General features: G+C 40.4%; 1 protein-coding gene, 1 non-coding gene and 1 pseudogene across 2 annotated transcripts in view; all 3 read right to left on the bottom strand.

The window, feature by feature from the left end:
* Dars1 (aspartyl-tRNA synthetase 1) overlaps positions 1-14,656 on the bottom strand; it is a 61,842-nt gene that overhangs the window by 34,916 nt on the left and 12,270 nt on the right. The window contains exon 4 of the mRNA XM_038349023.2: positions 12,410-12,512. Coding sequence (XP_038204951.1) covers positions 12,410-12,512 — 103 coding nt within the window. The remainder of the gene's footprint in view (positions 1-12,409; positions 12,513-14,656) is intronic.
* Positions 1,002-1,144, bottom strand: LOC119799594. Its single transcript, XR_005282877.1, has one exon. It is a non-coding gene; the product is annotated as a small nucleolar RNA SNORA67 (small nucleolar RNA).
* Positions 3,320-12,235, bottom strand: LOC121677381 (annotated as a pseudogene).

Genomic DNA, 14,656 nt, shown 5'->3' with positions numbered 1-14,656 from the left:
AAAAAAAAAAAAACCATCTAAGATGGATGCTAGCAAATGTTTGTCATCCTAGCATGCAGGAGGAATGATTTGAGTTAAAGGACAACGGAATTACAAAGTGAATTACAAGGCAGTCTGGGATATAACATGAGACCCTGTAACCTAACTAAAAACATCAAATCAAACCAAATCTCCAGCTCTGACTGTACTCATCTGTGAATGACAGAAGCTGCATAATTTGGTCTTATGATTTTTGTTTGTTTGGGACAGGGTTTCTCTGTGTAGTCCTGGCTACCCTGGAACTCACTCTGTAGACCAGGCTGGCCTTAAAGTCAGAGATTGTCCTTCTTCTGCTGGGATTAAAGGTGTTACCCTGCCACTTCATTCATAAGATTTTAATGTATTTATTGGCTCTGTTGAAGCTAGAATCGGGGTTTTACCGTTCATGCTAGGGACGTGTTCTACTTATTACTGAGCCACATTTCCAGCGCTTATACTACTTTTTAAAAAATAAAAAATTTAAAGCTCATTTTGAGATAGATGACTCATTAGTTAAGAGAACTTGTTGCTCTTACAGAGGACCCAGGTTCACCTGGTGGCTCACAGTTCAAGGAATTTACCACCCTCTCTGGCCTCCATAAGCATCATGCACACATGCTGTGCACTTACAAACATGCAAACAAAACACTCACACAAATAAAATAAAAATAATTTTTAAAACCCAAAGAACAGACTTATCCAGATGCAAATGCTAATCCAACCCCATCTTCTACGGTCACTGTTTTCTATTTGGTGCATAACTCTTTTTTCTCACTTGCAGAAAATATGGAATGTTTTATAAATTTTATGTCAGCATTCCATAGCACTTTATTGAATGTATCTGTATCTTATTAAATGCTGAAGAAGCTTAACACACTTTTATTTTGTAGCTCATAAAAGTAATCTTAATATGCAAATCTCTAAAGCATTGTTCCCATTATCACTCAGTCATTTCCTATAAGTTCCAGCTTTAATTTTTTTTTTTATGTAGGCAACCAAAGGCAGGAAAAGGCAACAAGCAACCCTTGTTCCCCAGACCTCAGGCATGCCAGATTTTCTTCCAAGTTGTTACGTTCCTGAAAGGGGCACTAGTCAGCCCCTTGGAGAAGAAGTTCCAGCTTTAGACATGCATACACCATTCCACTTCAACTTTACAAGTACTGCTAAGGCAGGCATTATCATTTAAAAATGAAAAAATAAACACCAAAAAAAGCAAAGAAAACCAAAACTAAAAGTCTCTAAGAAGATAAATAATTAGCTGGCCACCATGCAGCTAGCCACAAATAAATCAAAGGTTACTTGTTATTGACTCAAAAATTAGCACTAAATTTAAATACCTGGTTGCTTCTTCAGCACATCTGCAAACAATACACTTTTTTTTCAACATAGGGTTTTTCTGTGTAACAGAAGTCACTCTGTAGACAGAGTTGGCATGGAATTCACATTCCTCTGCCTCTGCCTCCTGAGTGCTGGGATTAAAGACGTGCACCCCTGCTGCCTAGCGTTAACTTTCATTCTTAAGACCTCACAAGCTGCACTACTTGGCTTATGCGACAAACACTCAAGTAATGGGCCATCTTTTAAGAGTTTTCCATGTACAAGAATCATTATTACCTTCTTCAATAGCACTGATAGTTTGATGCCCTCATGTTGCCAACCTACGCAGAGTTCAGAAGAATCTTTGCATGAAATCGTAAGTAACTAGTTATATTTAAGCTAGGTAAATGAATGCCATAAACTATCTGGGAATTTCTAACACCGGATTTTAGAATTAATTTTGTGTGTGCCTGTGCTTACCACAGTGCTCTTGAGGTCAGAGAATAAGAGAGTGTCTGTTCTTGCCTTCTAATTTATTTGTTTACAGTTTTCCTGCTTTGTATGTTAGGCTAGCCAACCAGAGCTTCCAGGGATTCTGCTGTCTTCCCCTCCCTGTAGGAATGCTGGGATTACAGACTTGTAGGATGCTGTGTCCAGTTTTTACACGGGTGATTCAAATTTATATCCTCAAGCTTGTATGGTGTTTATCCACTGAGAAATCTTCCCAGCCTTAGACTTAATTTTTAAAACAATTATTTGTATCTTCATTGCTGTGTACATAGGTGCTTTGGCACATACCATGTGTGTGCCCAGTGCTCATGGAGACCAGAAGAAGGTGTCAGATCCCTTACAGCTGATGTTACAAATCGTTATGATCTGCCACGCAGGTATTGGGAATCAAATCCAGTTCTTGGCAAGAATAGCTGGCTCCCTTAACTGCTAAGCCATCTTTTTCAGGCCTCCAAGAATTCTTTTTGAGACAGGGTTTCTCTGTGCTGCCCTGGTTGTATTGAACTCAAAGAGATCCTCCTGCCTCTGCCTCCTAAAGGCTGGAATTAAAGGTGTGCGCCAGCACCGCTCGTCTAGGCTAGATTTAATTTTTTTCTTTTGGTTTTTTGAGACAGGGTTTCTCTGTGTAACAGTCCTGACTGTCCTAGAACTCGCTTTGTGGACGAGGCTGGCCTAGAACTCACTGAGATCTGCCTGCCTTTGCCTCCCAAGTGCTGGGATTAAAGGCATGTGCCACCACCACCCAGCTAGACTTAATTTTTTTTTGAGGGGGGGAAATAACATAAAATAGGAACAGAATTTATTTCTCTGGAAGAAGCAGATATCCATAGCTGGGGCAGCAACTTTGGCAACAGAGGCTGATGGGAACACATCAAACTGCAACAGGGAAGAGCAGGGGTCAAACAGAAAAGTAGTGGTACCCCTGGGTTCTCCTTCCAATCCGCGACCCTGGGTCTTGCCAGAGAACCTGGCACCTTTTTCTGAGCCACTTCAGGGTGTCAACAGGTATAAGCTCCTCGGAGTGGTCAAGACTGCAAATTCACAGTGAAGCCAGAAGTCACATTCTGTCCAACACTCCAAATGCCTACAGAGGCTCCCAGGAAAAGAGGGCAGCCCCGAGGAGGGCCTGCTGGATGCTGGCCTACCCTTTTGTGCAGCCAACACATCCTTCTTGCCCAAATCAAGCTTGGCTTCCTCAGTCTAGTCCTCCAGGGCAAAGTTTGGGGTACACTCCAGCCAGGAGCCCAGAGGCAGGTCACACACAGGGCCTGCCAGGCTTCACAAGGCTTCTTTCCACCTCTTGGTTGGGGCACTGAGGGCTGAACCAAGGTGTGCAGAACAGCGCTGGGTGAGTAAGTGAGGTGGGCAAGGTGGGGATCCCAGTCTCCTGCTCTGTCCACTGGGAGCAGCAGGCAGTAGTGGGTCCTCCAGACCTGAGACAGGGCATCTCCCCACCCTTGTTCCACAGGCAGGTTCAAGTGGCTCCTTTAGGGCAGACCACTATTCTCCTCACAACTATCAGTGTTTGTGGTAGGCAGGGGCCGCAGGAACCCAGAAAGTGGCAGCCAGCTTGCTCCAGGTGCCAGTCGAACAAACATCTCTAGTACTTTGTGGCACTCCACCCATGGCCGAAGACCCAGTCCAAAGAGCTGTTCCACCATCTGGATATTGTCTGCTGGCCCTGCAGCCTCTTGTCCATCCCCTGGGCAGCCCCTCTGTGGCAGCTGAGTAGTGGCCTTCAGGGCTGGTGGCTGAGCCCCTGGATTGCTGTTACTGATAGAGAAGTTGGCCTTTGGATTGGGACAGCCTGAGGCATAGATCGAACAGTGGCAGTGGGGACTAGGGTACTGGGTGAAGGCAGCAGCAGGGGCACAGAAATGGAGGCTGGCTCTTCAGGGCTCTGGGCCTCTCGAAGGACGTACTGATAAAGCTTTAGGTAAGGAGGGTGCTCAGGCAGCAGGTAGTAATGAGTACTGTTGACCTTCCTGCCATTGTGGACAGTGGGCAGGATACAGGGGCCAACCTGTAGGCCAAGAGCCTGGATCACTTGTGGGGTGGCATACTTAGGTCTGAGGCAAAGCTTTTTGTGATGGGCATGATCTTTCTGGGTGATCTAGAGAGCCGGTATGGTAACAAGAGAGTTGCCAGGTAGCACAAGGGGACTTGGGGTCCTTGAACCTTGAGGGGATAAGAGTTCCCAGGGAGGCATTCAGGGAGGGGAGGCAGGTCTAGGCCACCGTTTGTCTCTTCACCTGAGGGGGGATAGGTACCTGGGCTGACACCTCGGGCTTGTCATCACCTCCTGGGATGGGGGAGGGGGTCAGCTGGCCAGTGGGGACCTGTAGTTGCTGCATACACTTCTGCTGCAGTGCCTGGAAAATCTCTGCAGTCTGGGCCGAGCTGGGTGGTTTGCTGCCACCCTAGGGTGGAAGAAATAGGTTGTTCTCCAGGGCAGGGAGCCCTGCACCCATTGGTGAGTTGTTGATAGAGCAGACCTCAAAGTCATCCTCATTTTGGGCCACAATATCATTGGCAGGGGGTGGGGGCAGTGGACGAGCATCCCAGTCTACAGGTATGGGATGTAAAGGTTGTGGCAGTGCCTGTGTGGGGCTCTGCGGTCGTGACTTGTCCAGCAAGGAGCAGGCATCAATGGCCAACTGTGCCAAGGAGGGTACACAGGGCAGTGGGGTTGGAACCAGAGGCTCCTAGCCAAAGTAGATGAGTGTGACCTCACCACACTGCTGCAGCCTGCTTTGGTGCTGGCACTGGGCAGAGGGCTTTGCTAGCCACAGCCCTCAGGACAGGACTGGCTTCCTCAGGCCCAGCCTCTTGAAGTAACTAGACAATGGATCTTGGCCCTCATTCACAGGTAGACTTAATTTTTAAAGCACATTCTTACCCAAAATCTGAATGTTGAACTGAACAGACGACAAAGTCACTTCTTCTCTAGCAGATAAACTTGCTCCAACAAAGAGTTAAAGCATATAGGTACAGCTGTTCAAGGAGCAAAGGATAACAATGCAAAGTTGGCTTCTTTGGGTCTCACCTTTAGATAAACATCTACCCTTACCATAGAACTTGTAACAAGTTTCTGCACTGTTTAAACATCTACCCTTACCAGAGAACTTGTAACAAGTTTCTGCACCGTTTTGAATCTCTTTCCCCTTGCTGACCCAAGCTTAGCTAAGTGCCTAGACCAGAGCAGGTGTTAACTAAGTGTTCTGAGTCAGTGAGACTTCTGAGTACTATTTATTTTCTATTTTCCAGCTATAATAGTTAATGCAGTAAACATAATATCTATTTTAGGTGAAATATCTCAAAGGAAAGAAAATAAACAAAACTAGTATGTAGTTAGGTGACTCATTAGAGAATGAGGAATATACTTGTGACTCACAGGCTATCAGTAAATCATGTAACCACAATGACTAATACAAAGAAAAAAATGTTTTCAGAATCAAAACTGCCTGAATTTTGGGGTAAAAGGAGGGTTGTTGAACAAGCACAAAGAGCGATAGTAACTTTTAACTTTAAAAACTACGGAAATGGAGGTAGGGAGCTGTGATTCTGAAGTCAGACAGTTCCAGGCTAGATGGTAGAGAGACCAAGTCAAAGAAAACAACCATTAAAACTACTATCCATATCAGTTCTAGTCCTTTAAAGACGCTGCTGTAAGGTCAGCCTTGTATTTGTATTAACTGCTGTCCTCTAGTAACAGCTGCTACAGAAAGGCTTCCAGTATACCTTCCCCCCCCCCAAAAAAAAATCAAAATCTTGACTTTATACATTACTCTGTAACTTTTAAATGACACTGAATTAAAAACAATTTTTCAGAAAAAAAAAAAAGACGCTAACTTCTCGCTCAAGTCTTTAAAGAATCAGGTGGCGATGTAAAGTGAGGTCAGAAGCACCATCTTGCACAAGAATCACATCTTCTGCTTCCAGAAATTTTCATTTACAGAAAGTCCATCAACCATTTCAAACACACAATTAAGATTCTGGTCTTAAAATCCCTATGGAGTTAGATGTGTCAACTTCCCTGTGTAATTCATGCAGCTGCTTCATTTTTCTATTCATTCAGTCACAAGAAAATTGATCTTTCCAACAGATTGATTAAAATGATCTTCTCAAGCATCCTATGGCACTGAATCTAATTAGTGAGCCAACTTTTGGGTAAAAATATCAATAAACTAGATGAGTGTAGGACATACGTTTTCCTCCACATTAAACGTCAATGTTTCTTTTCAAAGAAAAAAATTCAAAAGCTCAAAATTAACAATACAGTTTAGTCAATAAGGCAAAAGACAAGAATCTCAGATTTAATATCTAAAGTAAATGTTACTTACGATATTAAAAGTGACCTTGAATTTTGCCTTTTAAGTGATTAGGAAACCCCAGCTGGAACTATCTGATTTGGTATTTTTAATAGTGGAGTCCTAGCTTTTCTCCACCTGGTAAAAGGCCAATGGGAATAGGGTTAAATTTAGGCCTTATGGAATTAACATATAAACACCATTCTCTCTCTTACTTTCTTGTTTAAGAGTTCACATGTTTTACTGTCCAGAGTCCTTGGGCTGCAATCTTCAAAATGTAAACACCTAGAGAGCTGACAGTGTTCAGGTGATCCATCAGTAAAGTCAGCTGTAAGCATTTCATATGTAAAAACTGACCCAGAAGAGAATGAAAACTAAGTGAGGATTAAAAGCAGTCTTTTCTTCATACACATATTTCTGTGGGTATTATTTTCTAAACCAGATTCTGGCAGCATTAGCTGGCCCACTCCCTAGGCAGCTGGCTTCCCCCACACAATGCGCTACAAAATATTCTTTTCAATCACTTCACGCTTCATTGGTCCTCAAATTTTTAACGTCAGCTAAAAACATAAGTAAGCCTTTCATTTTATTTTATTTAAGCACAACACTCAGAACTAGTTTAGAAGCTAGTCATGTGCTGTTTTGATCTTAATAGGAGGCCACTAGAATATTTTGCAGAACTCATTGTTTTCCCAGATTTTTCTTGTGTAATTATACTTTAAAGGATAAAAAGGAAAGATCCTCGAGAATTCTTCTAAATAATAAAAGTATTTGAAGTCTCTAAGTAAAATCTTGATTCTGCACTGTCAGGCAGACATGTCATAATTCTACACATGCACTCAGTTTCGGTGTGAGATAAAGCACCAGGAGTCTGTGGAACAGGAACTTACAGATGTTGCCAAGACAAGAGGAAGAGAAAGCAGCAGAGGATAAGGGAGTTCTGGGCAAGGAAGACGATGGGGGCACTGCAGGAAGGGTTCTAAAAGAAGACCAGGATGATAGGGGAGCAGTGGGGTTATGTCTACTAAATTCTCAAAACTTTGAAGCCATCTTCCACTCCTATTATTTTCCTCATTCCCACACAGAAGTAGTTAGAAAACAGGTAAGGCCTTTTATAGGAGACAATTTTGATGTAAATTTGTTTAAGAACAATGCTAGGCATCATCAAGGAGAAACACAATGCCAATGCTGGTAGTGGTGACATGGGTGACCTCAACCATGAAGAAACACTCAGAACACGTACTGCTAACATCCCCCGTGACCTGAGTTACCTACCCATCTGCACGAAAATTCCAGGCAGCTTCAACAACTACTTCACAACAGCACAAGCTACATCTCTTCAGAGGCCTTTTCACAAGCAAATTACAGATGTTTTTTTCAAAGAAAAGGTCCACGTTTACTATTTGTGTATTTATCTACTCCCAACATTTGTGGGAATTGTTCAACCTACCTTTAAAAAGTAAAACTCTTGCCCTTTAAAAATGTGTCATTGATTAAGTTTCTCAGTTATGCTATTAACCTCACTTATCCATAAACTGATATTTATTGCACAAAGTACAGTGATTTTTAGGGATGTGTATGTCACACTACAGCACAACTGACAAGGTCTTAAGCACCACTTTAGAAAAGGGACACCAATATCCGAATTTCAGTCTCAGGAGCACTCACTTTCTCTATGGGGTAGACAGCGATTACGGAGGTGTCAGCTTGTATAGCTGTGTGACAAATACCTGTAAGCCAGTACAGTGAACAACAGGACCAACAGCAGAAATGCTCGTGCTTTCAGAAGCCTAGCAGAATGCAACCAGATACTTGAAATTCTAAGTCTGTCGTCGCATTCCTAACAGCCTCATTCCTCACAATGGCGGTGAGAGAGAGGGATTATAAAGTACACTGCTGATAGCCATGTTGCTAAGAAGAAAAAAAACTAAAACTTTATCAAAAGTATGTGGGATTGTTAGATCTTTCTGGAAACATCAAGGTTTCATGTTTGTAACTATTAAATCTCTTATTACTGAAATTATTCATAAAAATTAGCTGTCATTGCAAACCAGAAACTCAGTTACAATTCTTTTTCTCCCACTGTTTTTACAACAAGCTTTTAAATAACAGGGTGATTCTTTGGGAAAGCACTCATGCTTTTTAGAGACAGACTCATTAGTATTAATGCTAAAAAGCCTTTAAATTCCTCCTTTGCAATCTTTTTTTTTTGTATCAATGAATTAAAACTATTTTCCTTACTGAGTAATCAGACTCTCCAGGCTGTGGCAGAACATCTGACACAAACAACATAAGGAGGCAGGATGTAATTTGCTTTCAGTAGCCCAGGCCGTCATGCCGTGGTAGGCAGCTCACCTGGTGGAAGTCTAGAAAGGAAAAGGAAGACTGTGCTCGCAAACCACGCGCAACCTCCACTTTTATTCTGCCAGAATCCCAGTCCAGGAGGTTGTTTCCCCCAGTCCATCTTTTCTAGAAACACCTCACAGACAGAACTGGGGATGCGAATCACTTATCTCCCAGTCCTTCTATGGCAAGAACTAACCATCTCATTTCCTGCATAATTTTATACATACATGTGTTTTAATTTTAGTTTCTGGAGACAGGGTCTCACTGTGTAGCCCTGTCTGGCCTTAAACTCCAGATATCTACCTGCCTCTGCCTCCTGAGTTTTGGGATTAAAGGTGTATGCCACCATGCCTAGACCAATGGCTTATATTTTTTCAAAGTTTCCCCTCTAATTTGACTCTCACAAACTTGGGGGCAGTGCCTAACGTGCAGACCTAAACTGTGGAAGGCTTTGAGCTACTATTAGGAAGATGCGAGTTGATTTAGAGGTTACAAATAGAGTCCTACCCTAGACACAAAAACTTGGTTAAAAAAAAGTCAGTATTTCAGTCTTGTATTTCCTTTGTTAAAGAGAGAGAGCTAGAGACAGCAAACCAGTGCTATAACTCATCTGGAGTTTGCACCAATGTTCTTAAGAAAACTGTCTTATCAAGTAGCCCAAACAACTACCAACTCATCAGTTATTACCATGAGTCTTAGCCATAAGAACCTTCATTTCTCATAAGGTAACCAAAGTCATCATACCACCTACTATTAATGCTCTGGCTTAATTCTTTAGTATGTTAGTGCCAAAAGTTAGTTATAATCTAAGTACCATGTGTTAAGGCTATTGTATAAAATTGGCCATATCACTTGTTTATAACTAAAGGCTTTAGTTATACCTTTCCCACACACTGCTAACTGCATAAAGTCTAATTTTTAACACACTAAATAACAGAAACATGCCTTAAAAATTCATTTACAGCTTATCTGTTCAGTATAAATGCCATCTAGATCTTGACTGAGTTCTACTTCATAAACTATAGAATTATCTATGCTCTTCTGTATAAAAGAAAATTATTTTCTTGTATTTTTAAGTAAATGAATACCCATGGTGGTCAGAGGACAGCCATTGACATCATTCTTCAAAAATCATCTACCACTATCTTGAGAAACAGTCTGTCATTGCCCTGGATCTCATCTAGTACAATAGGTTGGTTGATCAGTAAGCCCTGGGGATCCTCCTGTCTCTCTGCCTTTCCAGTGTTGGTATAATAATAACTACCATGCCTGGATTTTTCAGTGGTTTCTGGAGACTGAACTCAAGTATTTTGAAAGTACTTTATCAAAAGACCAGCCCAAGAAAAATTATTCTTGACTTCGCTTCTGCATGGAAGTCTGGCCTTTCTTTAATTTATAAAGAAATTTATAAATCATATAATTTATATGAGGACACTGGTGAACGGCATCTGTCTGGGTGACTATTTGTAAGCACTTCTACCAGCTAGTTAGTTTGGGCTGACAGATCAATTGCTGTTACTTATTTCATTCCCAGAAATTCCTGGAAGATCCATAAAAGCTGAGCACTTTTTTTTTGTGAACTATGTTAGGTATCACAGACACTGACTGCCCACACTCAGTAGGAGGCCCAACAGTGAATATTAAAAATGAATGGGATTTTCAGAAGTCTGTTCAACTATACAATATTTCCTTTAGGAATGTAACACTGAAGTTATAACAACATAATAGAAGTATGCTCAATGTACAATTGTCAGCTTATTAGTTCCCCAGAACTAAATAATGTATAAAAGAGAAAAAAAATATCTTTTTTTGAGGTTGAATTTTACCTAGTATTTTAAATATATTAAATATAGTTTGATGGAGGAGGGTCATCTGTCTATGTGTTACTTTCATTGGTTAATAATGAAACTGCCTTGGCCCTTTGATAGGACAGAAAATTAGGTAGGCGGAGTAGACAGAACAGAATTCTGGGAGAAAGAAAGCTGAGTCAGGCAGTCGCCATGACTCTCCTCTCTGAGACAGACGCAGGCTAGAATCTTCCTGGTAAGCCACCACTTTATGGTGGTATAAAGATTATTAGAAATGAGTTAATCAAGATGAGAGAATTAGCCAATAAGAGGCTGAAACCAATGGGTCAGGCAGTGTTTAAAAGAATACAGTTTCTGTGTAATTACTCTGGGGTGTAAAGCTAGCTGTGCGAAGCCTGGTGGGACGAAAAGCAGGCCTGCCCGCAGCTCCTTCTACAGAATGGCTCTTACTACAATAGTTCATCATGACAACGGTGATTTCCATGGCCATCTCTTTCCTTTTGTACAGAAGGTTTTCTATGTAGACATAGCTTATCAATAGGAACCAGAGTCACCTATGTAGATGTGGTACACATATTGACCTTCAGATGTTGGGTGGAGAAAGTATTTCCCAAGCACACTCTATGAAAACAAACCTAATGACTAGAAGACCAGAGTGGGTCTCTGACAGCGGTCTAAGACCAAGGAACAAGTGGAGCTACCACACTGATGGTACTAAACTACTAAATTTACCATTGAGTTATAAAACTCATGGAGCTGAAAATTTCAAACATAAATACAGGTATTACTATGTAATAATAAAACTGATCTAAGTAAATCTCTAAACCAAATCTATTTGCTGAGCACTTTACTGTCTTGGGGCCAGGGAGAGTCCAACACAAATTCAGACGTCACATTAGATCATGTTAGTCTCTTTCTAATTCTAGAATTCATGATTCCATTTATGCTAACATGTCTTTGAAGATATACATCTAGGGATTGGAAAGATGGCTCAGGGGTGAACAGTACTTGATATCCTTGCAAAGGACTCAGGCTCAGTTCCCAGAACCTACACACAGCTGCTCAAAACTATCTGTAATTCCAGTTCTAGAGGATCTGATGCCCTCTTCTGGCCTTTTGGCACCAGGCACACATGTGTCATACATACATACATACAAGTAAGCAAACCACTCATACACACAAACAATAAAAATAAATTTAAGCAATTTAAAAAGCCTGCATCTAAAGAACAAAGATGTCTTTCAACAATAGAAAAATAGAGTATTTGCTCTAGATTTAATTTATTTTAAAAACACCTACATCTATGAAATACTATTACTTAAAATGTAGGCCATTCATCCATTTCCCTATGCCTTCTTTAATTATTATCATGAGAATACTAATTAAGAAAAACAGCTAACGAAACAGCCACATCATGAGCCACAAACGAAACTCTCATTACCTTAGAGTCAGAGCACCCCTCTACCTTCTTTCCTACCTCAACATACTATTTTTTGCAAGCCAAACCAAACAAAACAATGTGCTTCTGTAGAGCTCTGGCTAGACAGCAAATACCTTTGCAGCTGGGGGTGGGGAGGAGAGAAGCAAGTTTTATCTCTTTTTTCCCCCTAACTCTTTGGTGTCAAAGTTAAAAGTTGTAACATTATTAATACATGTCTGACTTCCTTCAGGTGGGAATCATCTGCAAAAGTACGTTGTCTTATTTTACGTTCTTTTATTATTCAGTTAGAAAACTTGTTGCTCATTATGCAAATCTCAAGGGGGAGGGTAGCGGAGGAAACAAAGCTCGACAAACACAACAAAATCAAGTTGCTGTGCCCTGTTGAGGATGCCAGGCTTTTTGTCGCTCTACTTGAAAGTAATGTGACTTGTCTGTGAAGAGTGCAGCTTCAGCAGTTCCAAATGAATCACAAGCCTGTGCTCCATATTTTCTCTTTTGTAAGTTTAATGTATTCAAGCAACACTGAACTGACAATTTAAATAACTACATTTTTAAACAAACGAAGCATTGATGTTAATGTATGAAAATGGTCCAAACCCCTGGGAGTCTTGGTTCCCACCATTGTTTATTCTGACAACAGGATATAATTGCTTACTTACTTGGCAGCAAATTTAACCATCTGCTTGCTCGCGTGGTCTCCCACTGCCACAAGAGCCTGGACATTAAACTGCTGCTGCCTCAGGACTAAGAAGCACTGCTTCCCTGCAGGAGACACAAAGAATATGGTACATTAGGAACATATTATTTCAGGTTTTACAAAGGAAAAAGCTTCTCTACTTTAAAAATTAGGTCAAAATTTAAATACTCATCAGATAGACGCATGTGTTATTAGCTTCCACAGCCAAAATACCCACACTGAACTGACAAGCTTTAACAGCAGTTCCTATGAATAATAAAAAATGAATCTGACAGGTTTCTTTTGAGAACATAGGTAAATTACCAATTTACAGAGAGAGATACATAAATCTAGAAGATTATTTTGTAACATTGAACAATTACAAGTTGTTTCAGATAACTTTCACCATTCAACAAATAGCTCCTATATCCTACTGGCAAAGACCCTGGGCTAATTACCATGGGAGCTTCAATCATGCAATCACAAGTGCTAATAAAGTGTTTACGAGTCAGAATACAAGTGCTCTTTGGGGGTGGTCCATCCACTGAGTTCTTCCTACCAAAGCACACAGACTAACAGGCAAGGTCCCTTCACATTCCATTTTCCCAGTTCCTTGTCCTCTGGGATAGTCACACATTCTAAAACTGTAAGCAATTTTACTTTTTTCAATAAAACACCATTTTTAAAAAATCCTAATAACCAGTTTTATTTTCACATCTTGTGGGTCTCTTGTTTCCTGTTCTTTTATAGAGAGCTATCATTTCTTATTCTTAACCTGAAAAATATTACTTATACATCCTTGTGCCATACATCCCTCTCCCTCCAAAGCAGATCATTTTTTAAGTCTCTGATCAAATTTTAGAAAACCATTTCCTCATAAAAATGAATTAATCTTTCCAAGACCACTTTTCTCATCAGATTGTCTTATGAAACATACAAGCCTATGGTTTTTCATTATTCTATTATGTTAAGTGTTAGCATGGCAAAAAAAAAAAAAAAGGAAGCAGATAGCTACTATTTTCAACACACAGTATTTTAAAATGTGTACCAGAGTACAATCACAAATTTTAAAAAGACAGGTTAGTCAGGCATGGTGGTACACACCTTTGATCCTAGCACCTTGGAGGCAGAGGCAGGTGGATCTCTGTAAATTTGAGGCCAACCTGGTCTACATAACTACAAAAGAAAAATAAATAAAAAATTTAAAAATTAAAAAAGGCAGGTTGAAGGAAAAGTCAAAAGAGCTATAATCTATTGACTCTGCAGTCACATAATCAACAGATTTTTATCACAAAAAAGATATTACTTTCCTGTTTTACAGTATGATTCAGATACATGTTCAAACTAAACAAATTCAAAGGCATTTTAAGGTACTGGATAATAAGTTACCCCTGAAACTTGCATACCATCAAAACATTATCTAAGTATAATACTACAGAACCCATAGCTGGATTTTGTCCCAGTTAGAACACAATGCAGCAAGAAATGGAATGTGGTGTGTTTATATAACCCAGGGCAGGCTGAGAGGAAACAGCATTTTAGCTGCTGAGGTGGTTCAGACAGAAGCAGCTCAGTCCTCCCTGCATTACAAAGTTACCCAGCAATAAAATAGAGAGCTCTAAAACAGCACAAAGACCCTTAATAAGTGAAGTTCTGAGGGACGTACAAAGGGTCAGCACTAAGGATTAACAGTCCACCTAATGATTTGGTTAAATAAAGATTTCAAAACCTGTTACTTCATTTGTTTGGTTGGATGCATTTTTCGAGATAGGGTTTCTCTGTGCAGCCCTGGCTTTCCTGGAACTTGCTCTCTGGACCAGGGATGAGTCTGGGATTAAAGGTGTGGGTCACCACCACCCGGGAAAATTTTGAAATCTGAAGGCCAGGGATCATATCACTTCTACAAAGTGGTCTCAGGAAAACTATTAAACAACTGTAGGTCTCTGTTCTTCATCTGCAAAATGGAGACTAGCACACTTCTCGAAGGTTTAGTTTTCTTTTATAATTTGAGGAATACATATTTAAAGTCAAGGCAGAGTCCCTTAACATTAACCACTAATTTTTTTTACCATTAACAGAATTTTTAATATTGGTATCTTATTTGAGGACTGCATCATCCCTATTTTGCAGATGGATAACCATGTACAACTTATACTGGATGCTGAGAATATGAAGATAAATATTCAGAAGACATTTTCATGAAAAGTGATCACAAAAAAAACAAAAAACA

The sequence above is a fragment of the Arvicola amphibius genome, chromosome 12 (genome assembly GCF_903992535.2).
Source record: "Arvicola amphibius chromosome 12, mArvAmp1.2, whole genome shotgun sequence".
Taxonomy (NCBI): domain Eukaryota; kingdom Metazoa; phylum Chordata; class Mammalia; order Rodentia; family Cricetidae; genus Arvicola; species Arvicola amphibius.
The sequence above is the reverse complement of the archived record's forward strand: the minus strand, read 5'-3'. Positions and strand labels throughout refer to the sequence as shown.